The following is a 26,962-nucleotide window of genomic DNA, read 5'->3' as shown; positions in this document are numbered from 1 at the left end:
TTATTAAAAAATCAGAGCCTTCCTCATGTAAGGCCTTAAAAACCAGGCACAATGCTTTAAACTGGACTCTGCTTTTAACTGGAAGCCAATGCAGATCTCGGATGGCCTTTGAAATGGGAGCAAATTTGGGAATGACTGTTAGAAGTCTAGCAGCAGCGTTTTGCAATAACTGCAACAGGGATGTGGAATACCTATAGCCCGACGCCCAGGACATATTGTTTGGGGTCAAGGGCAACAAGTTTTAATGTGCATTTTGTCCTTGGGACAAGCAGGCCCAACCCCCTGCAGCACAAACCCTTTGGCTGCCAGTTTGCAGTACCCCATTAAGGATCAGGGAAGGGCACTGCCTGCAGTTAAATTAATATTTGTGTGCATATGTTAATGCTGTTCAAACTTGTATTTATGGTTCATTAATTGAAAGCCCTTATTATTAGGGTGAGCGCTCTCAGTAAATGTAAGTTCTGACTGCACTACTGACAGTGGTTCCAGTATAAAAATGTGTATAAACGGTTTCAATGAGGCTATGCATAATGCTCCCAGAATGCTCCCTGATTAGATGCAAATATTTGCAGAAGCTTGAAAGCAAGATTATTGATTCTTTGCTTTCGATATAAAATGTTACTAAAGAATGAAAGTAGGAAACCTTTTTTTGTTTGCTAAACTGCTGTAAAATTTCAGGTACCATTTCTTTGCAGCATCATTTAGTAAAATGTGTTGATGCATGCTAGTATTTCCCCAAAATATTCATATTAGAAAATCAGTGTAACCAGTTTCAATAAGATTTTGGGAAACCTAAAATAAACAAGCACTGGCAAAGCCAATAGGTCTGAAATGGTGGTCAGATTTTTAGTTTTGGCAATGCGTGACTTGTGTTGACATGGTTTTTGTAAAACCTTATTGATGTGTGAGCTGCTGGACCCTCACCATTATAACAAACATTGGCAAAAGCAAAAATTGTTTCTGGTCTCAAAAAAGCACACACTGCCACATTAGTTACTCGCACTGAACAAAACTAATTTGTGTGCCGATATGCTCCTTGTGAAAGAGCAGAATGCTGTCACTCACTGTGAAGCCAGTCGATACAGAGAGAGAGCGAGAGAGAAAGAATTTTAATAAATACAAAAGGTCATGGTTAACGCCAGACCAAACTAGGGGCCCAATTATTAAAGAAAGTCTCAAAGGTGCACCCTTGGTATATGTCCTTGCATTAAGGGCAGCAATATGGCATTTGTGAATTCACAAGAATTTACAGCAGTAGGGCAAGAGATAGTACTCCTAGAAAATATTTGTGAACTGCATTTTAGCATGAGCAAATAAGCATGTGTAGATTTGCTCATGCGAAAACCTGTTTGCAAGTTTATTTTCCCTCCAACCACTTTTTTCCCATTTCTGGAAGAAGGTTTACTTCTGCCATTGTCAGGAGTAAATTTCCAACATTTCTCAGTATTGGAAAAGATTAGAGAAGAGTTGTTGATAACCCTTAAAACATGCAAGGTAGTAGGTTCGCACAGACTCAAAAGGACATTCCAACCCTTAAACTATTGTTTACCACTACCTTCGGTCCCAGTATGTAGATCTGCGGAAACGTAGCAACATAAAGGGATTGCTAGTATTCAAACACTACTATGGTATGAGCCCTGGCATAATCAGAGAGGCTATATAAGAGCTCTTATATAATGAGATTGCTGCCATAATTTGTCGCCGCACAACATGGGACAAGTGGATTTTGATACAGGACAAGTAGATTTATGAAGCAACCTGCCCCATGGACAAGTAGATATTTAAATAAATTCCACACCTCTGCTGCAATCTATGCAACAGATTTTCCTGTATATTAAGGTACAAACTGTTGCAATAATCTAATCTAGATATTACCAGGCCAAAACCACCGTTTTACGGCATTCAGGTGGGAGCAGAATCAGGATTTTTTTCAGAATTCTCAGCATGTAGCCTGTTTTGGAGGCTACCGCTTTAACCTGTGCGGCCATGGAAAGTTTGGCATCTACCACCATCCCGAGGTTTTTTACCTTCTCAACCGGGATGGGGAGGGCCCCCAGTTCCGGCGGCCACCATAAGGGCGTCCAGAAATTGGGGTTGTTCCCAAACATGACCTCGGTTTTATTAGACTTCAGCCTAAGACAGTTACTAGCCATCCAGTGCCCCACTTCCGACATACAAGACTGAAGGTTGAAATTCAACCCCCTTTCCCGACCTGGAAGTAAAGACACTACGATTTGCGTGTCATTCGTGTACGATGTGACACTAAACCCGTAGTGTCTAATGATAGGAGCATGGGAGGTGACATAAACGTTAAACAAGGTGGGGCTTAATGAGGACCCCTGCGGAACCCCACACGGTAAAGAGAAGGGTTGAGAGGAAAAGTTTCCCAAGGCCACTATTTGGCTGAGGTCCGAGAGGAGAGAGTTGAGCAGATCCCAAGCTTTCCGCCGAATCCCTCCTTTCCTTAGACGATCCATCAACAGACCGTGATGGACCGTATCGAACGCGGCTGATAGGTCCAGAAGGATCAGAGCAGCTCTGCCTCCCTGATCCACTGCCAACCAAATTTCTTCTGTGGCGTTAATCAGAGCGGATTCGGTACTGTGTCCTTCCCTGAATCCGTACTGGGAAGAGTCAAGCAAAAGGGTGTTCTTCATAAAGGCAGTAAGTTGTTTATTCATTGCCTTTTCAACTAATTTCGCTGGAAGAGGCAGACGGGAAATGGGCCGAAAATTGTACGGATCTAAAGGGTCCAGACTAGGTTTTTTTAGTAGCGGAAGAAGCAGAAGAATGGAGGCCTTCTTCCAAATTTTTGGGAATTGCCCTCCTTCGAACATCTTATTGAAAATAGGAGTAAGATAGCAGGCTATTGGGACAGGGGCCAATTTAATAATTTTCAATGGGCAGGGATCCAATGGAGACCCGGAATTCGCATTAGCAAGTAATTCCAATGTGTCCTGCAGGGTTAATGACCTGAAGGCCACCAGGGTTTCTGCCGGCGTGACCAAGTCTTCTACTTCCAACTCAGTCTCCCGACCAATCCTAATTGAATCGCGGAGGCTAGTGAAGATGTTGGTGACTTTAGTTTGAAAAAATAACGCAATCTGTTCACAGAGCTCTGTGCTAGACTGGACGGGGGCTGATCTGACAGAGGACAGATTGGTAATTGTTAGAGAGAGCTCTTTGGCAGAATTTTTAGCCGCCTCTATTTGAGCAGCATACAATGTCTGTTTTGCCGCACGTAACATTTGTTTATATGTACCCATGCTTGCTTGCTATATCGCCTTTTCCTTATCCAGATAGCCCTTCCTCCAATTCCGCTCGAGTCTCTTGCCATGCCCGTTGAATGTCTGCTGGGTACAATTTGGAGAGATCCCCTAGTGAGAAGGTGGAGTGGACGTCTCATTTGGAGATGTTGAGTCTGCCTGAGTGGGCGTGGGCGACCACTCAGTCTATGGCAGCCGGTAAGGGTAATCAAGATGACCTGGAGCCTGAAACAGTGGCCCAGCTGCCTGCCAGAAAGAGAAGAGGCAGGGGGTGTGGGAAACCAGCCCCCGAAGTTCCCATGGTCCAGGTGGAGGCAAACCTTGAGGAGGATGCCCTGGAGCCTACAGAGTAGCAAGTGGCCGAACTGGGGTCCTGCCCGAGTTGACCCATTGGAAGCAGTAAGAGGCCCCTCCAGGGAGGAATGCTGCCTGGAGCAACAGAAATGCCCTTCTCTTGTTGGTTTGCTTCAGCAGGCTGCAAACCAGGTGGCAGGCGATCCGTCTGGATCACAATGGTCTCCTGTATAGTGAGCCTAAGGTTGCTGGGCCTGTCTCAGCCAATGTGCTGGTGTTACCCCAGCGCTTCAGAGCCTTTCTACTGGGTCTGGCTCATGATGTGCCTGTGGCAGGGCATTTGGGGCAAGACAAGAACTTTGAAAGTCTTGTCACCTACTTTTACTGGCCCCAAATGTGCAAGCACTCCTTCACGCATTGTAGGTCTTGCCAGGCAAGTGGTGAAACACCAAGGAGCTGAGGAAAGCCCGAAAGGAAGGGCCGAATACTCGAACCACCGACCTTTCCATTGAAATTGAAGAAAGCGGCGGTGTGGAGGGAAAATGGGAATGGACAGGTATGTGTCCTTGAGGTCTAGTCTGACCATCCAATCTCCCTGCTTCAGCAGATCCGTCAGAAAATGGATCCCCTCCATTTTGAAATGCTTGTAAATCAGATACGGATGGAACTCCTTCAAATTTAGTACCAGTCTGTGACCGCCCCCCTTCTTCTGGACCAAAAAAACATTGCTGCAAAAACCGTGAGGTTTGCCGTCGCATGGTGCAATCGCGCGTTTCCGCAGCAATTCTTCTATTTCTGAGTCTATAAAACTGCTTTCTTGTAGGGAAAAATGAGGGAGGTCTGGGAAACGCGACTTGACATGGGGAATCGTAAAATTCCAACTGGAATCCCTGAACTGTTTGAAGCACCCATGCATCCTGTGTTAAATTCTGCCAATTCTGAATGCAGAATTGCGTCCGACCCCCCCCAATGGAAGTAGAGAAACTTCTAGAAGGCTCACCTGTGAAATTCTGTGCTTGAAACCCGGCTCTGTTTCCTCCTCCTTGGAAGCGTCGCTTGTTGAAGCGCCGTCGAGTGGGGTAGAAGGTGCCTCCTTTAGTCGAGTCCCAATCACCTCTACCTCGCCCATAGTCGCCTCTGGGGGGATCCTGGGAATATCCACGGCCTGACGAGTGTCCCCTGCCTCGTCCAGCCCTGTTAAAAAGGCCTTGCTGAAACACATGCTTAATCCCTGATTGCGCCTTATCCAGGGAGGTGAATGTCCCCACATACTTTGAGACATCTTTAACAAAACGGTCACCGAATAGGTTGCCTTCTGCCAGGGGACCGGGTTCTGCTACAGCGAGATCTGCCAGGTTAGCATCTATGCGCAAAAGTAGGGATTTACGTCTTTCTGTCGAAATGGCGCAGTTTGCATTCCCTAAGAGACCAATTGCTCTTTGAGTCCAGCCGGCTAAGATATCCGGGTCAACTGGTGTCGCAGCTTCTTTTGTCACCAGGGCCATTTCCAGAATTTTCGCTAGCGGGCCCACCACGTCAAGAAGCTTATCTTGACAGCCGCGCCAAGCGCGGTCAATCCCCTTTTTGGGGTCCTTAGCAAACTTTTTGAGAAAGGTGAGAAGACCGACATCTATCTCAGGGGTATCCGCTACCTTGTCTGGGACATCCGGTCGCGGGCATTCGGATTTAAGTCGGTTCCGGACTTCTTTATCAAAACCCTTTCGGAGGTTCTCGTGAATATATTCAGTGACCTCCGGTGCCGGGGACCTGTCCGCAGATCTGGGGTGCACAATATCACTAGGATTGAAGGTGAAGGGTGTATTAGGGACGCTCTCTGTTTCGACCGAAGACACCTTGTTCGCTTTCTTTTTAGGAGAAAGTTCCTCGTCCGAGGTGGAAGTATCGGTATCGGTGCTAGTGGTATCAGTATCGGGATATATTTTCTGTTTACTCTTTGCCCCCAGTCGAATATTCATGCTCTCCTGTCGGCGCAGGAAGTAGTTCGTTAAAGGCGCTGGCATGCGGCCACTGTTTTTTCTTTTCTGATGGTGGTGGCGCGCCCTTTGATTTGTCCTTAGTAAACCCATGCCTTTTGGCAAAGCTTTCAAGCTGCTTAGTGATAGGCTTAAGTGCAGCAGTTAGAGCTAGTTGCACAGTGTTGGGTACTGTGCTCTCAATGGCCTTATTAACCGAGGATTGGACGGACGCATCCAGAGCCTCTACAATATTGTCCTCCAGGACAGTCTCTTGCTGTCCCTCATAATAAATCTCCTCCTGGTCATCTTCATATCTTACCCAGTCATCCATTTCTGCTGCCAGACTGTGGTGAGGTATACAGATATATAATCTGTTAAATATTATTTATAATGAGGAGTAAGGGGGGGGGGCAGCCCACTTTGCACACTATTATGGCAGATGACCAATATAAAATTGTACCAGGCCCCCTCAGCAGAGCTGTAGTCCACAATTATGCAGCCCACCAGTGCGTAGGAGCCAGATCAGGTTTATTAGGAGTGTGTGCCACTCCCCAAGGCCAGTATTGTTACAGCCTACCAGGCGTCCTGTCCACCACCAATCCTTCACCGCAATAACGGTGAAAATCCTCGAGGGAGACGATCGCGGTGTGTGTAGCCCAACGCGAGCCCAAAAGGAGCCCAATGGGATCGCTTGTGCTACACACGCCCGCCGTGAATCACCCGGCTCTACGTGACGCTCGGGCGATGAGGGAAGCCCAGAGCAGTTCGGCACTTAATGCGCGGCCGGGATATCGGCCAAATCGACCGCGAAGCGGTCCGGTACACTCGCGCTACCCGCACGTTACCACCAGTAAACAGCGGATGAGTCCCCAGACGCGCTGGCCTCACCGGGTCAAAGTTCCATCACCGCCCGCGTCTCGCGCACCACTTTGTGGAAATTATTCACCACCTAAGCTCAGTAAGCAAAGTTTTTTACCTCGAGGAATAGTTAGAGTAATCAATCATTAAACACCTCATGTGATATTAATAACATCTAGTCAATCAAATAAATTTCCATTCAATTAACAAAGTGTAGATCAGAAGCATAGATGGGCACTTATCTCATGCTGTGAGCAGCAAATAAAGAGGATGATGGGACTATGCTCAAGGTTCTTATGGAGGGCTAAGGAGGCGTGACTGATGCAAAGCATCATGGACAATTTAGTTTTGTAATAACTAAATTAAATGTTTTTATTGGCTGCTGTGTTTTGCAGTAAAGAGAGAGATAGCATAATCCGAAGCCTCCGGTCCTGTAATAGAATCTGTGTTACTGACATAGTTTTAAAAACAAGTCTTTCTAACACTATGTGTAGGATAAATATTTAATTTTTTGGAATTGTATTGTTTATTTAAGGTATTAATTTGTTTACCCGAAGGTGTCCTGGTGCTATAAAGAAGGGCCATAGGGAAATTAATAAGTAATTGGTAATTAGCCAGGTTTTAATAGCTTTGTAAAGGGCAGTGAAATAGTTTGAACTGCCGTAAACTACTAGGAGAGCATTCCAAAATAAAGCCGCCAGGTAAGCAGCCACTTGCCAAGATTTCTTCACTTTAGGATACCAGAGCAAAGCTCTAAGCAGATCGTTAATGAAAGTGGGGCCGTAGCCATGTAATGCTTTTTAGCAAATGCACAGGCTTTTAAAAATTATACGTTTTTCAATAGCGAGCCAGTGGAGACAACGAATTTGACTGTCTATTGGAGCATGTCATTTAAAGGTGAATAGTAATCAAGTAGCTCAATGTTGAACCAATTGAGATGTATTTGATAGGTTGAAAGCCCAAAATAAATGCTATTTGCATTGTCAGGTCGTGAGTTATTAGTGAGTGAATAAACAGTAAATGAACGGATTGTGGGGTGCAAGGCAAGATTTTTATCAAAATCTTTAAATGATGAAAACAAATAGACGTAGCATTCTCAATTTGGGACGAAAAAGGAGAATATTTCTTTAAAACCCCGATTCTGATCAGTCTGTACAGGAGTGGGTTATTGGCGGAGTTCCGCAGGCTAACTCAGGAGTCCAAAGGGACAAACAAAATGAGAACCTCTATTTTATCTGAATTGAGATTGCTGACATCCAGTCATCAAACCACCATTGCAAGCCAACCTGAATATGATCTATATGTCAGTTGCACAACACAAACAGGATAGCTGATGATCCTGAATAGGGGCCAAGTAAACATGAAATAGTGGTCCAACTGCACACGGTCTGATGATTAAATTCTTATAGTCATGAGGGTTAATTTGATATTCAAACACTTGTACAGAAAGAAGGTTAGGCAGCTGTGTTCAGATTTGAAAGGACTAGTCAGTATTTGAAGGGAATTCTTTCTCTCTGCCACCTCTATATTTTGTATGCTTGAGAATTCTGCCTCTGACAGGTCACCTCACAAGCATTTCCTGGTATAGTTAATCATGCAACTTTGCAACTGCGTCTGGATGCTGAACATTTGGACCAAAGCCCTACCTCTATTGGCTCAAGAAACATATGCATTTACATGCTACACACCAGCCCCAGGCTTAGTTTTTATCTCTTGTAAAGTAAGACGTTATCTGCTTTATGTCCCATCAAAAATGTAAGATTTCTTCTTGGTCAATCTATTTTATTACTTCACAGAAGTTGCTTTTGATATCTTCTGTTCAGCTGTATTGTTAGAATTAGAAAGCTAACAAACATTAATTATGTAAAGGAAAACAAGTTGTAATATAATATTTTTGCCTTTCTATCTTTCCTATTGCCCTGTTTACTGTGTGATTAAATAATTGATCAAGTTTTGTTATTTTAGTCATAGAGTGCAAACAAAAGAAGTCAAGATCTGGAAGCAAGAAAAAAGGGCTACAATTACCTCATGGTGCAGAAGAAGTTTACATACTGCGATGCAGGTACTGTAGTTAAAACAATTATTACTGTTTTGAATGTACATTTCATTTTTAGTCCTGGTAATTGTTGTACCCCCTATGAAGGAGTTACAGTATATTAAACTATACTTGACCTAGTTCCCTCATGCCCCTTATTGCTATAGTATTTGAGGTGAGCACCATATGGGATTTCAATGGCAGCAAAAATGTGACGGCTTTATAGTTTCATTAATACTGAGCACCAGCCATCCACCCTGTTCAACCAGTAAGGTGAGATTGGGAGGGGGGTTTAGGTGAGGGGGCACGGGAACAAGATTTCTGTGAAATTTCGTAAGCGTTTAGATATCTCAGTATATACCCAGGACATTGTGTGCTAACTGCAATTGATGCTCCGTTACTTCGTGGTCTACACTTACAGCATGGGTAGCCCATCTACTGGTTCATAGCCCATGATGAACTCTGGGTGTCCTCTTGAACCACGTGTGTGGATTGATGGAGGTTTGTTGTCGAGCTAATATTTATAATGGAAATTCAATACAGACATTGTGTCCCCAGGATCGAGCAGGATTGGATTCTTGTGAGGGCAAGAGGTTTTGAGTCATATTCTTACCTTTGTGGTATTTTCTCGCCTAGCTTTATAGCATGTAAGTAAGTTATTTGGCAATAATTGTCTTGTCTCACTACTCCTAGTATAAGAAGCTTAATCTGAAATTTGCCTGTGGAGCAAATTTCAACTCTGATTTCGCTCCGCAGGGGAACTTAAAACATAAACACGGGCCTATCTCCTAGTTACCCTGTAAATGTTAATGAAGCTCACTACTGATGATATAAATACCACTTATGTAGTTGATCGCTGTTGGACTTGGCCCCTTCTGCAGGGTCATCCCTGAACTATTTGTCTTCACCCCTCCTATTTTTGCTGGCCTTAGGACTCTGCACTTAACCACTGCGAACCAGTGCTGAAGTGCTCTCTACCCTAAACATGATAGAATTGGCTTATACACAATTAGCTTATCTAATTTACTTGTAAGTCCCTAGTAAACTGCTACTGCATGTATCCAAGGCCTATAAATGAATTTCTGCTAGTTGGCCTGCAGCACTTATTGTGCCACCCACTTAAGTAACTGTTTGTCTCAGGCCTGCTATTGCTGCTTGTGTGTGCCGTTTTAATCTGCCTTTTCAACCTGGTAAAATAAACCTTTTGTTAGGCCCAAACCTTCCTTTTAAATACCTATGTCACCCCTAGGGTAGGCCTTGGATAGGGTGAGGTGTTTTTAAAAAGTGGGACATGTAATTTTAAGTTTTACATGTCCTGGGAGTGAAAAACACCTAAATTCGTTTTACATTACTGCAAGGCCTACCTCTCCCGTGGGATAAGATTAAGTTACCTTATTACGTTTAATGAGCAATAACTTTCTATGAGGAGCAGGTAGACAGGTCGCATGTGGTGTAATAAAAAGCCCTCTTTAATGGTAAACTTGTATTTTTAGTTACAATTCTGAAAATGCCACTTTTAGAAAGTTGGTATTTTCTCGTCCCAACCATTTGTTGGCTGCTGCCAGTATCCTGGGTCACAGATATATATAGTATAGTTGGCAGTTGGTCTTTGTGCATTGCTCCTGGACAGTGAGACAAAGAGAAGCTAGGTGTTGGCAGGAGGGGCCACTCTGAGTGGATGAATGACGATGCAACGCATACAAACAGAACGCACACCATTACATCGCATTCCTCACATCGCACGCACCGTCACATCGCATGCATTCACCACGCAAACCATTACATCGCACCCGCTCTCACATGCATGCAAAAGACATTTACAACGCACAAAAAGATCACGCATTCTATCACCCTGCAAAATTCTCCCTAACGGCCCCCCCAAACACAGTACAATGCCCTGACACTTCCCTCCACCCTAAGGTGTAAACAGTAAAGGCAAAACAGTACCATACACTAACATTAACCCTAAGCCCTAACCCTAAAGCCTAAAACAGTACCATATACGACTCCTAAGCCCTAAACCATAAGCCTAAAACACTACCGTATACGACTCTTAACCCTAAGCCCTAACCCTAAAGCCTAAAACACTCCCATATTCGATTCTTAACCCTAACCCTAAAGCCCATAACTCTACCATATATGACTCTTAACCCTAAGCCCTAACCCTAAAGCCTAAAACTCTACCATATACAACTATTAACCCTAAGCCCTAAAACCCTCCCCTCCACTACACGTCCTTACCTGTCCGTGTCCCGGCGCCTGCGTTCTAAAAGCTCCCGCGATGTATCGTCGTGCGTAGTGAACGCACGCGTCGTAACGTCGTGTGCGTTGTAACGGCACGCGACGTAAACGCATGCGATGTGACGCATGCGTTACGATGGTCGTTCGCCCTCTGAGTTAACGAAGGAGAGGAGCTGTCACCTACGACACTTGCTCATCACAAAGGCCCTGCCTGGGCACTCTCACAAAGGATTTGACACTAGTTTGTTGTCACCCCAGACAACCAGAGACCAGGGCAGAGAGGCAGGCTATTCCAAGCACCTTAGGGTGGTGGGAAGGGTAACAGCCTTTAGAAGCTTGTCATGCTTCAAAGTGGGCACCAGATGTAAATATGGGACCTCAGACCACAACTCTTGAGTACAGATCTGGACCTGTGGAAGATTCTCAAAATGGACTGCTGTGCTGCTGTGAGGACCGTCACTCTGCTGCCCTGCTGTGTTGACTTGCTGCACTCCTGCGTGAGTGAAGGACTGAACTTGCATCTTGAACCCAGGGCCACCAGAGTGACTCCAAAGGCTAATTGGCTAGCATCCTGATGAGAAGCCTCAGGGACACAACAGTCTTCTTCATCCTTCTACCCAGCACCTGGACTCTGCCAGCTTTTAGTCCTATCCTACCAAGTGGTGCCACCTCAATCCTGAACCCTTGAAAGTGGACCTGAAGGAACTCTACCATCCCAAATTGGTACCAGCAGAACCGACCCATTGAAACCGCAGAACGACATCGCCGACCAGAAACTCATCAGAGCCGCTGTGCGACACATCGTCTTATCAAACTGTGAATGGGACTTCAGTGTGATTTGTCTTTGGCGAAGTCTTTGCATCACCACCCACAGCCTTCCAGGTACCGCCGCTGCGCAACACATCCTCGACTTGGGTCTTCGCATCGCAAGCCCTTTCACTAAGTCATCCTTGATGACACAGGACTCCGCATCCCAAGCCCCGTGACGTAATCGCAACTAACAAGTGCTAAAGTCCATGGGGAAGCATAGGAGGGTTCTCCAGAGGAGTGAGAGGTGAGGGAAAGGGTGGGGAGCATTAAGTGACATTCTTATTTCCCTTGAAGTCGCACGAGTTGCAGATTGAAGTCCGGAGCGCGGGCATCGGGGCTAAGGTGCAAAGTGCGGCTTGCGGTGCCATCCGGTCGTGGTGCAAGCAGTGGCTCGGTGAAGGTCGTCCAGTTTCGTCGGTGAGACCAGGGCTGCGGTGCAAAGTGGTGCGGTGCTAGCAGGTCATGGTGTAGGTAGCGTCGTTGTTGTTGCTGAGGCTCTGTCATCGGCTGATGAACTTGAGTCGATGGCTTCGGTAGGCCAAAGTTGCGGTGTGGGATGGGGCGGTGCGTCGTATAACTTACGAGCGGGCGTCCTATAACTCACGAGAGGTGCCCTTAAACCACGGTGCAAGTAGCTACATCGATGTTGGCGTGGGACATCGTCGTCTGGAAAACCAGGGTGGCGGTGTGAAGCGAGGCGGTGCAAAGTGCGGTTTCCATAGGTCACGGTGCAAGCTGCAGCTCGGTGGTGGCGTCAGGCAGCGTCAGTGAGATCAGAGTTACAGTACAGAGTGCAGCAGTGCCTTCTTCAGTGCCTTCAGGACACGGAGCCAGCAGCGGTGTCGTTGACTACGTCAGGTTGCTTTTTCTTCCGTTGCCGCACACAACGCACAGTTCCCAGTGCTGGTAGCAGATGAACTTGAAGATTTTGCTGTTCCTGAGACTTCTTGAACAGGGGGCAAGCTATACCTGAAACCCTTGGAGAAACTCAAACAAGTTGCAGAATATTCAGTTCAGTCCAGTCCTTTCTTTGCCCAAGACAGAAGCAGCCACTGAAGGCCATCACAGCAAAGCACACAGCAAAGTGGTAGTTCCTCCTCACAGCTTCTCCAGCTCTTCTTCTTGGCAGGTTCCTTGATCTAAAAGAGTTCTAAAGTCCTGGAGTCAGAGCCCAATGTTTATATCACATTTTCCCTTTGTGGCAAAGGTCTCTGAGCCCAGTCCAAACCAGTTCTACCCTCTCTGGCCCAGCTTCACTTCAGGCGGTGGAGACCGCATTGTGCAGAGGAGACTGCCTATTCAGGTGCTAGTGAAAACTCCTCCTACCACTCAAAATGCATACCAGTCCTATTCAGCCCAACTATGAGTCACCCAAGAAAGGCAGGACATACCTCACTTGTGACTGTCTACAGAGAATGCTCATCCCCAGTTCCGGTCACTCCAAAACCAAACAGCCAATACACAACCAGCAGAGGCACACAGAATGGTTAATCAAGAAAAAGCCTACTTTCTAAAAGTGGCATTTTCAAACATACAATTTTTAAAAATCATCTCCCTAAAAAGATGTTATTAAATTCTGAGTTCAGAGAGCCTAAACTCTACTCCTTTATCTTGTCTCAATGGAAAGTTATATTTGGGAGTGGCTTTGTAACATCTTATATGTTGGTCTATGGGACAGATAGCCTTGCAATAGGGAGAAACGAAATTGGTACTATTCACTATCAGGACATGTCACACACACAAGGACATGTCCTTTCTTTCACATACACTGCACCCTGCTCGGGGGTACCTTGGGCCTACCTGAGGGGTGTCTTACATGTGAGAAAAGGGAAGGTTAGGGCCTGGTAAGTGGGTGCACTTGCCAGGTTGATATGGCAGTTAAATACTGTGCGCAGACAGTGCAGTGGCAGGTCTGAGACACATTTGAAAAGCTACCTGTGTGAGCTGCAGGCCCACTAGTAGCAAATGATTTACAAGCCCTGGGAACACGCAGTTCACTGTACTAGGGACTTAGTAGTAAACCAAATAAGCCAAACATGGAAACACCAATCCATAAGTACAATTTACTTGGAGAGCATATGCATTGAATAGCAGTGGTAAAGTGCCTAAAGTCTTAAACCCAATATAACAGGGTCAAAAACAGGAGGCCAATCAGTCTGGGGTTGTAGATTATTTAAAGAGGTTGACCTTGATGGCCTGAAAATACACAACACCAAAGTCTTTGTTCTTCTCTATGCAGACAATGAAATCTTATTTGCTCGAACTGAAAGCGCAATGTATAGGCTACTAGAAAGATTCATGAATTACTGAAAACAGAAGGGCTTGATCATAAATACCATAAAAATGAAGGCTATGCTATTAAAACGGTCTCCCAGATTAAGAAGCCAATTCAGTGTACAATAAGGGGTAATAGAATGTGCGACTCAGTTTGACCTGGGCATTCGCCTCTTTAGGCAATTAAAATAGGAGTATATTACAAATTCGAGTGCTGTGCTATTTCACTCCTCCAAAGCTGTCCTCAAATTTAAGAACAAGGCAGGTAGCCAGTCTGTAAACGCAATATTACAGATATATTGGCAGAAAGCAGTCACTGCCGCAATTGTTCGGGCAGAATTATAGGGGTACAGTAATTTAAACAAATTACAAGTGGTGAAGAATACATGCATGAGTTCTCTGCTGAGACAAGGCCCCTTTACACCATTAATATAATTATATTTGGAACTAGGTATTGCCACCATTTCTGTAACAGTGGCTTTAAGACATATACTGTATTAGTTATGTTTAGGCAGGAATCCTTCTGCAGCCACATATTTTAAATTTATACTTGAGATGTCGGAATACAGTGATTTAGAAGGCAATAACTGGCTATCGTACTACAAAATGTCTCAGCTGATCTGCAACTAGATCATCTCTGGAGCAATACAGATCTAATTGGCTCTGATGCCATTGTAGTTGTCAAGGACGGTACTAGTCCCTTATATTAGGGGAAAGCATTTCAAATATTAGTATAGCCAGTTTGAAAGCCAGCTATTTGGAACACAAGGTCGAAGTGAGATTTCAGTTATAGCTGGACTTGATATTTCCTGAATTGTGTATCTAGTAAAGTGTGGTAAAATTGCGGATGGAAATTAATAATGTATCTGTACTATTGTTGGAAAGGTGACATTAAAGCGCTTTTTTGCATAACGGCTGAATAAGTGCATCAACGCAGGCTTCTGCCAATATTCAGGTCCTATGGTGTTAAATCACTTGGAAATACTCTAGGATGAATGAACTGGCAATTTCTTTGCACTGTTTCCTCCTATACCAAGTCTGTGTGGTCTCTACCAAAGTGTGGAAACTAGTGATACGACTTATTTTTAATTCTTACTATAATGTCTCATAATTTATGTAATGGTGTGAATTAGCATTGTTATCACAGATAAATAACCTGAATTAATTTTGTTCATGTGTAGGGAGTGGTTGGTTGTCACCTACCTTCCTTTTATACTTATTGTATGGCTTATGCTGATGACAATACATACATAAAATAAACTGACTACAAAAAGCCTCATTAAGGTGGCACTTTCTTTAATGCCAAGAGATACTTTTCAAAAGTTTAATTTCAATGCTCACAAAAGTACACAGTTAATGGATATTACTTTTGAAGTAGCCTTTTCTGAATCTTGCCTCCAGAATTGTGGAATATCAATTGAAGTTTAAGAAATACTCCAGGGAATAGGAGTCTCCAACGAACAAATAACTAAGTCAGCATTTCATTTGTGTTTTTGAAATGTACGTGGCCTAAGCTCCCTCTTAAAGGACAACTTGGCTTTCAAAGAAATATGCTCCAAAGATATAATTTGCCTACAAGAAATCTGGCGATTAGCGCTTAAGCCCTGGCTGAAAACGCATTGGCCTCTCCCTCTGCCACAGGGGGACCTGCCTCGGTAGGTGTCTCAATCCTGGTCCACAAAACTCTTGAGATGAAGGGGTCAATCATGGTACAGATTACTGAGGCTTGCATTTTGCTCAGGCTTGCAGCAACATCATCCACCGACATGTCTCCTGGGCAGCAAGAAGAGGATAATATATGGAGTATTCTAGCGATTGTGTCAAGCCTCCCAAAGGGAGAGAAAGTTGGCCAGAAATTCACTTCTGCCTTAAATGCCTTGGATCTACGAATTTTAAACGGAAGTGGAAGTAAGGATCAACCAGCCAGCCACACTCACACAACTAGTTTTTCCGCTTCACTGATTGATTATATCTCGGTTTATTCTCAGTATTTCACTCGGATTAGCATCTTTGAAGTCTGCCACTCTCCAATTAGCGATCACGCTTTCCTTCTATGCTCCATCCACAGGGAGACTTTGAAATGACACAACTGCAAGTAGTTGGTAAAGAAGCTGGCACCTGCGGGCTACAATGAATAAAATGGCCTGTGAATCCGGCCCCGGGAAATTTGGCAGAATTGTGAAAAGAGCTGCAAAGTAAAGCATCAACAAAATTAACTTCTACCTCGAGGTGGCTAATTCTACTGACTAGACTATTAGTAAGATTGGCAAACAAGCCCTGAACAACAGTTAGAGCCCTCCCTAAAAATGAAACCAATAATCCTGTACTGAGGTCTCTGAAACGTGATCCAAACAAACTCTGGAGTCTGGTACATAAAGGTTCTGCCACAGCAAGTGTGCTAATGGAGGTCAGGAAGGCCCGGAAGATGTACAGACAAAAAGCCTGTGAAATTGCCCTTGCCAAAGAAAAACAAGCATGGGTGGAATTGTACTAAGCCACAAAAACATGAAAACAAAAAAAAATGTTGGTCCCTCGTCAGGATAAAATCAATCCAAAACAATGGGAAGAGGTTTCCAGCTGTATCAGCCGAGCAGTGGAACCATCACATCCATAACCTATACAACCCTGATAACACTAGGCTGCCTTGAGATTTCTCTTGAAGAATTTCTGGAGGGCACTGGTTCAACTCAAAGTACGTCAGCGGGCCAGATACCATATTTAATTAAGTGCACCTTAGCCTCTTTCAGAGCTGCGGGAGCCCCTGGCCCGAATGGCATCCCCACACGGATTTTCAAAGATGGGTAGCAGTTTAGGACGATCTTTTCAAGCTACTCTTCAGAACTGCTTAATGGAAAACACAGTCCCGGACAGCTGGAAAGGCGTCATACTCACCCTAATCCATTAAAAGGGTCCATGTGATAACCCGGCCAACTTCCAACTCATTGCCCTACTGGATGTGCACTGCAAATGCTTTGCAGATTTTTTAAATAATGAACTGGAAGAGTGGTCCTCCACCAAGGCCCATATTCCAATCAGGAGCTGTTATGGAACCGAAGATAACCTGATGATATTTTCTGCGCTTATCAAAACTGCGAATTCCATTAACTCTCCACCATTATCTGTGGCCTCAATTGATTTTGAAACTGCCTTCGATAGAGTGGACAGAGGGAGACTATGGAAGAAGTTATCGACGTGTGGCATGCCTGAAGGCCTCTTGAGTGCCATCATAAGGCTGTACACTAAAACATGGGTAAAAGTAACACCTGATAGTCACTACCCATAAAATCCATACCTCCACCGGAGTGAAACAATGCTGTATACTGGCGCCATTGCTGTTTAATCTCTACCTGGCCGACATTAACAAAGCATTAGAGGCAGCAAATGCAGTCCCCACCTCCTAAAGTTTGCTGGGCATCACGTTCATTGTCTCCAGTACGCGGATGACACTTTACTCTTCGACCATACAGCGGTGGGACTGCAGCGTTCATTGGTGGCCCTTGCAGTCAAATGTGTAGAAAATAACCTTGAAATCAATTACAGCAGATCAAAAATATTTTCCTGAGAAATAAACGGCCGGCGAAATTTAACTTCGGTATATACAATGTAGTGCTCGAACAAGTGACCAGCTTAAAATACTTGGGCATCTATTTTAACTCCCATGGCTCACATTCTACACATTTAAAGCACCTTAAAGTCTCCGCCTTGTCAGTGATAATGAATTTTAAAAAGCTAGCTTTGTCATTAAATGGGCTAGATCTTACTGGTGTATGCAGTGTAATCACTGCCAAATTTATACCCACTCTTGCGTATGAAACATTTATACCAATAACCACATTTCTGATTGGTTTGACAAAGCCAAATTGAGGTGTTACAGATAATTTTTTAACCTTTCTAATGCTGCTCTGTCCTCGCAGGTCCGCCTGGAATCCAGGCTTTGTAAACGGGTATTAACATCAAAGCTCGATTTTTGGGATACTACGGAAAGTTGAGTAGGGCAGACCCAGGGTCATTAAAGGAAATGATCCACTGAGGTATCCTCCATAAAACTCTACCATGGGAACGCTATTTGAGGGATGCAATGGAAGCCCTGGAGGTGCTGTCTGTTCCACTCCCCAATTTGCCACCGAAGCTTTCAGCAAAACTATTGTTAAAATCGTCACAGATTCAATTGAGGACCTCAGATATCCATGAACTGTGCTTGAAGGCTGCTGCTAATTCATACGACTCCCTATATCAAGAACCATTGAGAGCTGCGTACCTAGCCTCCGACATGAAAATATTAATCAAGAAAGAGTTAATGAGACTGAGATGCGGGCTCATCCCTTTAAAGGCCTACAAATTCAGAAGACTAACTGGGACTTTCGGTCAGCAGTGTCTCCTATGTAACTTTCGGAAGGAAACCTAAGTACAAATGATATGTGTCTGTCCAGCTTTAAAAAAACCTTAGAGGCTTTTGCTGAAACCGTCGTTCTGTAATCTCAGTATAAGGGACTGCAACACAGCTATTCTTGCTTTCCTGAGTGGTATGAAGCCACAACTAACTATCCCGGGCATGACATTTCTTAAAGAAACTCAAACTTTTGGCCCTGGCACCATCAAATCACTAAGTATTAATGATTTTAATTGCAGGGGGGGGGCTAAGAATCTTATTGTTTAGCTTTGGTTCTAGTTGTTTATAATCGGCGCACTTTCACTTTATGGAAACTAGCCCTTCACTGAGCCTCTTGTTAGACTTTTTATCTGCCATTTTTATATTGTGTTTGCTATAGTGTGGCGGTATTTAATAACTTGAAACAATGAAATGTATCTCTTTGCTTATCCTCCACTGCAGTAAGAACCATTGCCTTTAAGCTTTTTAAAATGGTCAAGCATTCAAGAACATCTTGTTTCAATTAAATCATTGTACATTTGGTAACAAAATACAGACCTTTATTGAAAGTGTTATAGTGCGTTCTGTATGGAGGTTTTCAAAGCAACTATTTTTGTAATAATATATTTTACTGGCAACCATCTTTACTCATGAGTTCTGTCCATTATTCAAAATATCATTCTTCTGAAACATTATTTATGCATTATAGGATCTTTACTTATAACAAAATATCTTATGCATTTGTTGGAGGTGATAACCTACGTAGCTTCAAAAGGCGATTTGTTTTCCGAATTCTTTTTCTCCATGAAAAATACATATGGAGAAATTGTAGCATCTTATTACCCAAGATGTGCTGCAGCAACGGTAGGACTCAAGCTCATAAATGGAAGACAGTACATGAAGGAGTAAAGAAATTGCTGGACTTACTATGTGCTGGAAGCATGCACTTTTCCTTTAAGGAGCCAGCAGTTTCCATGTCCCTGTATACCTTATACTAGCAGTTGCCTCACAGGCATTGCTCTTTTTTCCTGTTTATGCTGAGAGGAACTTAGAAGTCCTAAGGTTTTCTCATCTTTTTGTTTAGTTTTTTTTCCCCTTCAATTTCTGCCTTTGACAGCTTAATTCAAAATCGTAAAGTCACCAATCTTCCTTTCACGGAGTCTGTTCTTTTTGGCCTCCCATACAGATCATGGCGTGAAGGGTATAAAATGCTTCAGGCTTTAAGTCTCAAAAGAAAAAAAATTATTTCAGGTCACACTTCAAGTGCTGTAACTGCCATTATTACTCAAAGCAGAGGTAGAAGATAAGAACAGGTGCTGCACTCTTCCTCCTCAAGGAAAGCACCAACTCTGAAGGCAGTGACTGCCTCACTATCTCTCCTCCTTTCACCACTCCAGAAGGACACAGTGTTTCAGATCATCACAAAGAGTGGTTAGAGATTGTAACCAACAATTTGATCTGGCCAGGAAATGAAACGATCCAATATTTCAAATGCCGGCTCCGCATCGGATTTGTTTCACCAAATGGGGACTGGGTGTTAACAGTAAGCTTTCAGGATGCATACTTAGGCATTTCAGTGGCGAAAAAACAAGGAAAATCCTGACTGCTGATGTTTCTTTAGCTGTCAAGCCGCATTTTATATATCTAGAAGACGTACATGTTTGACTGCTGCCCCAGAGCATCTGAATTGTAAGTACTTTCTTGCTAAAATAGTATATTTCTTCCACTTACTTTTGTAACAATCGTTAGCATTTCAATAGATGAGCTGATTTCCCCTTTTCCTCATCCGTGTCTCATCTGTATGCGTAATGAAGCTTTGCTTGGAAGTGATATCTCCTTTGCTGTTTCTCAGAAACGAACCAAAGGGTTCAGTGTAACTCCTTAATTGTTTGTGAGGTACAGAAGGAATACTTCCTTAGTACCTTCCACCAGTGGTGGGTGTCTTACAATTTCATACATGCAGGATGCTTCAATCCCCACAAGGGGCCTCTGCAAAAGTACTTCCGCTGTATTCCACAATTACTTCTTTCTTTAGTGTATGTAGTCATAAACCTGATCACCACATTTTCAAAGGTTTATCTAGTACACTTTAATCTATTTTGAATTAATTCCTATTTTGGAAAAGCATTGATTCATAATGTACATGCTTGAAATAGATACCATGTCCCAGCGATGAATTGACCACTTTTCCGATGCTTTGTGCTTGACATACTGTTTCAAAAAGGTTGCTAAAAGATTTCAACAGAATGCTAAATATAACTTACATTCTTTACTACCAACATAGGCTTTCCTTCCAAACTAATCTGTGGCATATAATATCAACCTGGCTTCTTCAACATGTTGACTTGACTTGCAACTGGAGCCTAACCTTTGTAATGGATTATAGGGATTGTATTATTCTTTCTAATAAATAATTGTTGAAATGTTTTTAGCTTATGTTTTGGCTATTTAGAGTGCTTGAGCATAACCGCACCTAGAATTATGAGGCTAGAGTGTGCATTTGTGTTTGCCTGGGGTGGGTACAGATAATAGTGGTGTGTTTGAGGCAATTCCTAATGACACACTTTAAATTAACTTGCATTATTTCAGTGATTAGTTCTTAATTTATTTGTCATGGGTCTAAGTTGTTTGCTTTTTTAGTGTTATTTTTTTTCATTTAGCTGTGTACATCTGTTAAATAGCTCACGGGTACTAATAAAAGAAATTATGACATTGATTATAGATTATGTTATGAAGAACGGCCTTCTAGTGAAATCTCAATGGTGTATTCACTGCAGGTGAGAATGGGTGTAGGAGTTGGTAGGGTACCAAGAACATACCCAAGAACATACCCAGTCCTTGCTAGCTTTTCTGTGACTCCCCTGCACGGTTAAGAAGTCTTCCATTGGACTTGGTTTGTGGGCAATAAAACGATCCTGCTTCTTCTCCTGCATCTGATTCTCCTTTGGAAGAATTAGGGAAGTGCTTGTATGAGTTTATATGGTTTGCTTAATGTGGTAGAGCCTGACAACCTCAGTACACCAGAGTAATGATTTACTGGATTGTGCTAAACACAATGTCAAAGCTATAGTACAGTCATATTTGTTATGCTGAACTAAACTCTTTTCCCTCTATTTGCAATCTATACATTTTCCATCCTGAGCTTCAAATGACTTTAAATAGCCCTTCAACATATGTCCCAGACTTCGAGTTTCATTAGATTTGATTGGAAAATGGCCTTCCTCTTCACTTTATACTTAGTTAATTTCAGATCATTAATTCACATGTTAATGTTGTTGCTTTGAATTTGGACAGTAGAACATTATAACTGTATTTTAAAGTTTGGTTGTGCCATATTACAAATTTCATATCTGCTAAGTTTTCCAGAATGTTCTCGTTAATAACCTATATTTTCAATTTTACCTAGATTTTGTGGGTTGGTGTTTAAAGGACCATTATCTGTTCAAGAAGATTGGATTAAGCATTTACAGAGGCACATTGTCAATGCAAATCTGCCACGGACTGGTGCTGGCATGGTAGAAGTTGCATCAATGCTCAAACCTCCATCAATCTCTGAAACATCTTTTTCTTTGTTAATGGCAGAAGCAGCATCATAGAAACATTTCTACATAACACATTTTAATGGATTGTTCGTTTGAACTCCTTTTGAGGACATTTTTAAAAAGTTAGTGTTACCGGTTTATAAACTTTGAAGCAGAAAATATTTAGAAATGGAGACATCAACACCAATTGTGTACTAAGTTATCTAAATACATATTTTATATAGTTCGAAATACCCTTTGGCCAATTATAAAGTGTTCATCATCCAGGTAATAATTTAATAAAGATCATTCAAAATTGTTGCACAATGGTACTTGGTACTTCGCCATATTTTAGAGAGAAGCTATCATACTTGCATTGTGTCCGGAATTGATGTCCTGGCTATTCCAAAAAATGACATGCATCTTAAAGTCCGATATATTTTGTTTGTGTGTATTTACTGTTTTGTACAATATTGGGAACTGATAATCAAAAGTGTACATATTACTTGGGGCATTACATAGTAATCATGTATTCCGTAGTTCAAGACTGTTTCTTTGAGTTAGGGCAGTTAATAATATTCTATTTAGATGTGTTTTTTATCCCATGCATTTTTTTGTACTAAAAAGTAGAGAAGATTTGTTAAACAAATTTCTAAATAAAGTGTACATAGTACTGGAAACTGTGCAGTTAGAGGAAGGTCTTCACTCAAGTTGAAATTCTCACAACCAACAAAGTGGCACATTCATGCTACCTCCTTTGTGAAATATAATATATATATATATATATATATATATATATATATATATATATATATATATATATATATATATATATATATATATATAAGATATATATATATATATATATATATCTTAATACATTTCGGTAGATTTTAAAAGCAACTTAATTTCCAAACATGTTTTTTGTGTTTTACCTTATCTTTTGTAAACGTAAACAGAATGTTTCCCCTTTTGCTACTTTGTTTTAAAATGCCATGAAGCTGTACACGTGTTGCTGTCTGTACTGTCTTGCCTAGGTTTCCCATTTGCTGTTTGTTTCTAATTTGTTCACTTTCAAAAACTTAAGACATTTGGGTTTTTTTCATTTTAGGAAGAGAATGTTTACAGTTTAAATTTTAGAACCTGTTCTGGATGTGATTATTTGTATGGGATTGTGTAACACTATGCTTTTGCAAAAGAGGCTACGTACAGAATTACTGAAATGTGTTGTGAGGATGGGAAATGTGGTGCAGGAATTTTGCTCATGATAAATTGTGAATATTCATTTTAAATGCCTCAAGTAGTTTTTTTACTTTTTAATGTTGCTTTTAATGTAATGTTAACTTTGTTCGTATAATGATCATTTTTTATTCTAAAGGGCCCTTTTATTTTAAGCTAAAGGGTGATTTCAGTGAAATCAAGGACATTTGAAAATACTTGTTAGAATATATGCTTACCTTGTTAAACCTAGTAAACATTTGTTGGTATGTCTCCATACCTTGATGCACTTTTAAATGAGAATCATAAAGGTCACTTCAGTGTATGTTAAGTCTCATTTGTAACATATGAAAAATTTAGCTCTTTTATTGAATTTAAATTCTAATATGTTTATTGAAAAGGTTTCTTTACTTGTTAAGTCTGAATTGTCTTCGTCCTTGCCACATCCCCATCAAAGTGTCATGGCTTGTTAGTGTATGAAATGGTTTATATTCTACAGCTTTCAGTCTTTGCCTAGGGCCACATGCTTTTGATTACTTTTGGTCATGACCCTGGGAATTCTTGATTTATTTAACATAATGTTAAAGTATTAAAATGCGTATTTAATACAGTAAGCTATCCCATTTTGAAGATTAAGCTGTGGATGTCTTCAGCGTGTTACTGTACTTCATTTGCTTTTAAGTCGTAAGAGTAAGCTTGGATCACTTCAGAAAATTTTTACAGGAATGCAGCTTCACCCCAACTTTTTTTCTTCAGATAAAGATAAGAAATGTTTTTGGAGGGTGTGGTTTCTGACATTTCAATTTTTTGTAGTGATTTCCCCGAAGTGGTTCTGTCCTCTCGGCATAATTAATTTAAAATGAAATTTAAGTCAAGTCGTGGCTCAGGGGATAAAATGTAAGCGTCCTGGCACGTAATCTAGATTTACATATTTTACATTACTCCATTACATAGTGGCTGAGCTTATAAATAAACATTTTTGAGTTTTTACAGTTGAATACAGTGTGACCATCAACGAGAAGTCCAGTCTACCATACAGCATATTAGTCATCTTTAGATGTTATTTCCTCAACCAAAGTTTGAAATTAACTGCAACGTCGGGAAGCTATGAGAAACCCTAGGGAACAGGGTTTGATTAGAAACCTTTTTAATACATTGGCACCATTGCATAAGAAAGCAAATGACCACATTAGAAGACGTGCTTTATCAGTGCTCAAGATGCGTGACACTTTAACCCTTTCGCTGCTAGGCCTTCCCCAGCCCCATGCTAAGCCTGTTTTTGGCTATTTGGGGTAGTTCGCTCAGGCCACTGTAACTTTTTGTCCACATAAGGTATCCACACCAGTTTTGTGCCCTCTTCTTCCATCACCCTGAGGATTCTAAAGGTACCCAGGGTTTGTGGATTCCCTGGAAAGGACCCAGAAATTATCCAAAATACAGATGTTTTATTTTTAATGGGGAAAAAGTGCTGCAGAAGAAAGCGTCTGTTTTTGTTTCCTGCAAATGGTATCAACAAAGGATTTGTGGTGCTGAAATCACCATCTTCCCAGCCTTCAGGGACGGGCAGATGTCTGAAAATCTACATTTTCTTCTCAGATTTGTTGTTTTACTGGGACTTTTACTATTTTTTTGTGCTTTCAACCTCCTTTCAGTTAGTGGTAGAAACGGTTGTGAAAGCAATATTGGATCCTGGAAAGTCATACATTTCTCAAAAGTAGACAAAATTCTGGATTTAGCAAGGGCTCATTTATGAGGATCTATCAAGTTTTCCTATTGAAACTAACAGTTGAAATAACAAAATATTGAAATTGAGTTGAAAAAAACAGCCGTTTGTACCAACATTTTCACCTGTAACTTCTTCTAAGTATTGCAGATTTTTTAAAGCAATATGCACTTCCGTCCGCTGAACCCTTCTGGTTGTGGTAATATATTGAACTTGTAGGTTCACCTAGAGCCCGAGGTACCCACAGCCAAAAACTGAGCTGCGCCTTACAATGGGTTTTCATTGCGTACCGGGTATGTAGCAAATGATTTGGTAAAATATAAATAGCGAAAAATAGGTATCAAGGACACCTATTTATTTCCAAAATGGGAACAAAATATTGAGTTTAGAAGCAGTAGTTATTTACACATCCTTGAAATTGTGGGTACCCATACTAGCATGTGAATTCGATGACATTTGACTTCTTTTTTACACATTGTCTTACATTTGGAAGGCAGAAATGCATAGAAAGTCAATTGGTAAGAACACTTGTTCTACAATTCTGTGTTCCCTTAAGTCTCCCGATTAAAAAATCGCACTTCACTTCTGTGGGTTGGGCCGGCGACAGGAAACGGCCCTAAACTCAACGTGGACATATCACATTTTTCTAACGAAAACTGACCCTTTTTTCGCAATGTGCCTAACTTTGGATTTTGGACCCCAGCTCAGCTGGCACCTGTACATTTTTGGAAACTAGACATTCTGGGGAGTCCAGGGTGGAGTGACTTGTGTGGCTCTCAGCAAGTTTGGTTGCCCAGAGTCCCTTGCAAACCTCACACTTTGTAAAATAAAAAAACACATTTTCCTCACATTTCTGTGATGGAAAGTTCTAATATCTGTAGTGCGCCACACACTTCCACGCACCCAGCATTCCCCCCAGTCTCCCGATAAAAATGGTACCTCACTTGTTTGGGTAGGCTTAATGCCCGCGACAGGAAATGGCCCAAAATGCAACGTAGCCACATCACATTTTTCCTCTCAAAACTGACAATTTTTTCACAATGTGCCTAGCTGTGTAGTTTGGACCCTAGCTCAGGAGGCACCTAGGGAAGCCTAGCAAACCTGTACATTTTTAGCAGACTAGACATTTAGGGAAATCCCGTATGGGGTGACTTGTGTGGCTCTCAACAGGTTCTGTTACCCAGAATCACCTGCTAACCTAACACTTTGTCAAAAGAAAAAAAAAGTTCCTCACATATCTGTGATGGAAAGTTCTGGAATCTGCGAGGAACCACAAACTTCCACTCACCCAGCATTCCCCCAAGTCTCCCGATAAAAAAGGTTCTTAATTTGTGTGGGTGGGCCAAGTACCCACGGCAGGAAAGGGCCCAAAACATATTGTGGAGACATCAAAATTACATATCTTAAAACAAACTGGCTTTGCCGGTTGGGGGGGGGGGGGGGGTCACCTGGGTTCTTTTCCCCGGGCTCGGCGGCCAGCTAGGGGAACCTACCAAACCTAGACATTTCTAAAAGCTAGACACGTGGGGGAGTCCATTGAGGTATGGCTTGTGTGGATCCCTCTTCATTTCCTACCCAGAATCCCCTGCAAACCTCAAAATTAGCTGTAATAAGCACATTTTTCTAATGTTTGTGTGGTACAGTTCTGGGATCACCGGGCTGAAACAAATTTCCTACCACCCAGAGTTCCCCCAGGTCTCCCGATTAAAATTGGTACTTCATTTGTGTGGGTGGGCCACGTACACTCAGCAGGAAAGGGCCCAACACGTATTGTGGAGACATCAACATTACCTATCATAAAACAACCTGGTTGTGCCAGGGGGGGGGGGGTCACCTGGGTTTTGGGCCCGGGCTCGGCGGCCATCTAGGGAAACCTACCAAACTCAGACATTTTAGCAAATTAGACACCCGGAGAAGTCCAGGTAGGTATGGCTTGACGAATCTCCCAACGTTTTCCAACCCAGAATCCCCTCCAAACCTCAAATTTAGCTTAAAAAAACACATTTCCTTCACATTTCTGTCTGGATCACTGCCCCGGAACCAAGGACCTACCACCCAGCGTTCCCCTCGGTCTCCCAAGTGAAATGATCTCACTTGTGTGGGTGGGCCAAGGACCTGCAACTGGAAGAGCTAAAAACATAGGGTATGAGGGGATAACAGGGCGAACTCTAGGCACTATTTTCTTTTTTTAATATGCGTTTTTAGGCTAACTCTGCATTGGACATCCATACAAATGAGGTATCATTTTTACCAGCAGACCAAGAGGAACGTTGGGTGGTAGGACCTTTGTGCAGGCACCGTGATACCAGACAGAAATGTGAGGGAAATGGGATTTTTTTTTAGCTCAAATTGAGGTTTGCATGGGATTCTAGGTAGG

At 42.4% G+C, this 26,962-nt stretch overlaps 1 protein-coding gene across 8 annotated transcripts in view; it reads left to right on the top strand.

Annotated features, from left to right (window-relative positions):
• Nucleotides 1-21,971, top strand: part of ZNF644 (zinc finger protein 644) — a 580,031-nt gene extending 558,060 nt beyond the window's left edge. For all 8 annotated transcript variants that reach the window (XM_085602161.1, XM_085602154.1, XM_085602162.1 and 5 more), the window contains 2 exons: nt 8,360-8,456; nt 21,530-21,971. In XM_085602161.1, coding sequence (XP_085458287.1) covers nt 8,360-8,456; nt 21,530-21,719 — 287 coding nt within the window. In that variant the 3' untranslated portion in view covers nt 21,720-21,971. The remainder of the gene's footprint in view (nt 1-8,359; nt 8,457-21,529) is intronic.
• The last annotated feature ends 4,991 nt before the right edge of the window (nt 21,972-26,962 follow it).

The sequence above is a fragment of the Triturus cristatus genome, chromosome 4_2 (genome assembly GCF_964204655.1).
Source record: "Triturus cristatus chromosome 4_2, aTriCri1.1, whole genome shotgun sequence".
Classification (NCBI taxonomy): Eukaryota; Metazoa; Chordata; class Amphibia; order Caudata; family Salamandridae; genus Triturus; species Triturus cristatus.
The sequence above is the reverse complement of the archived record's forward strand: the minus strand, read 5'-3'. Positions and strand labels throughout refer to the sequence as shown.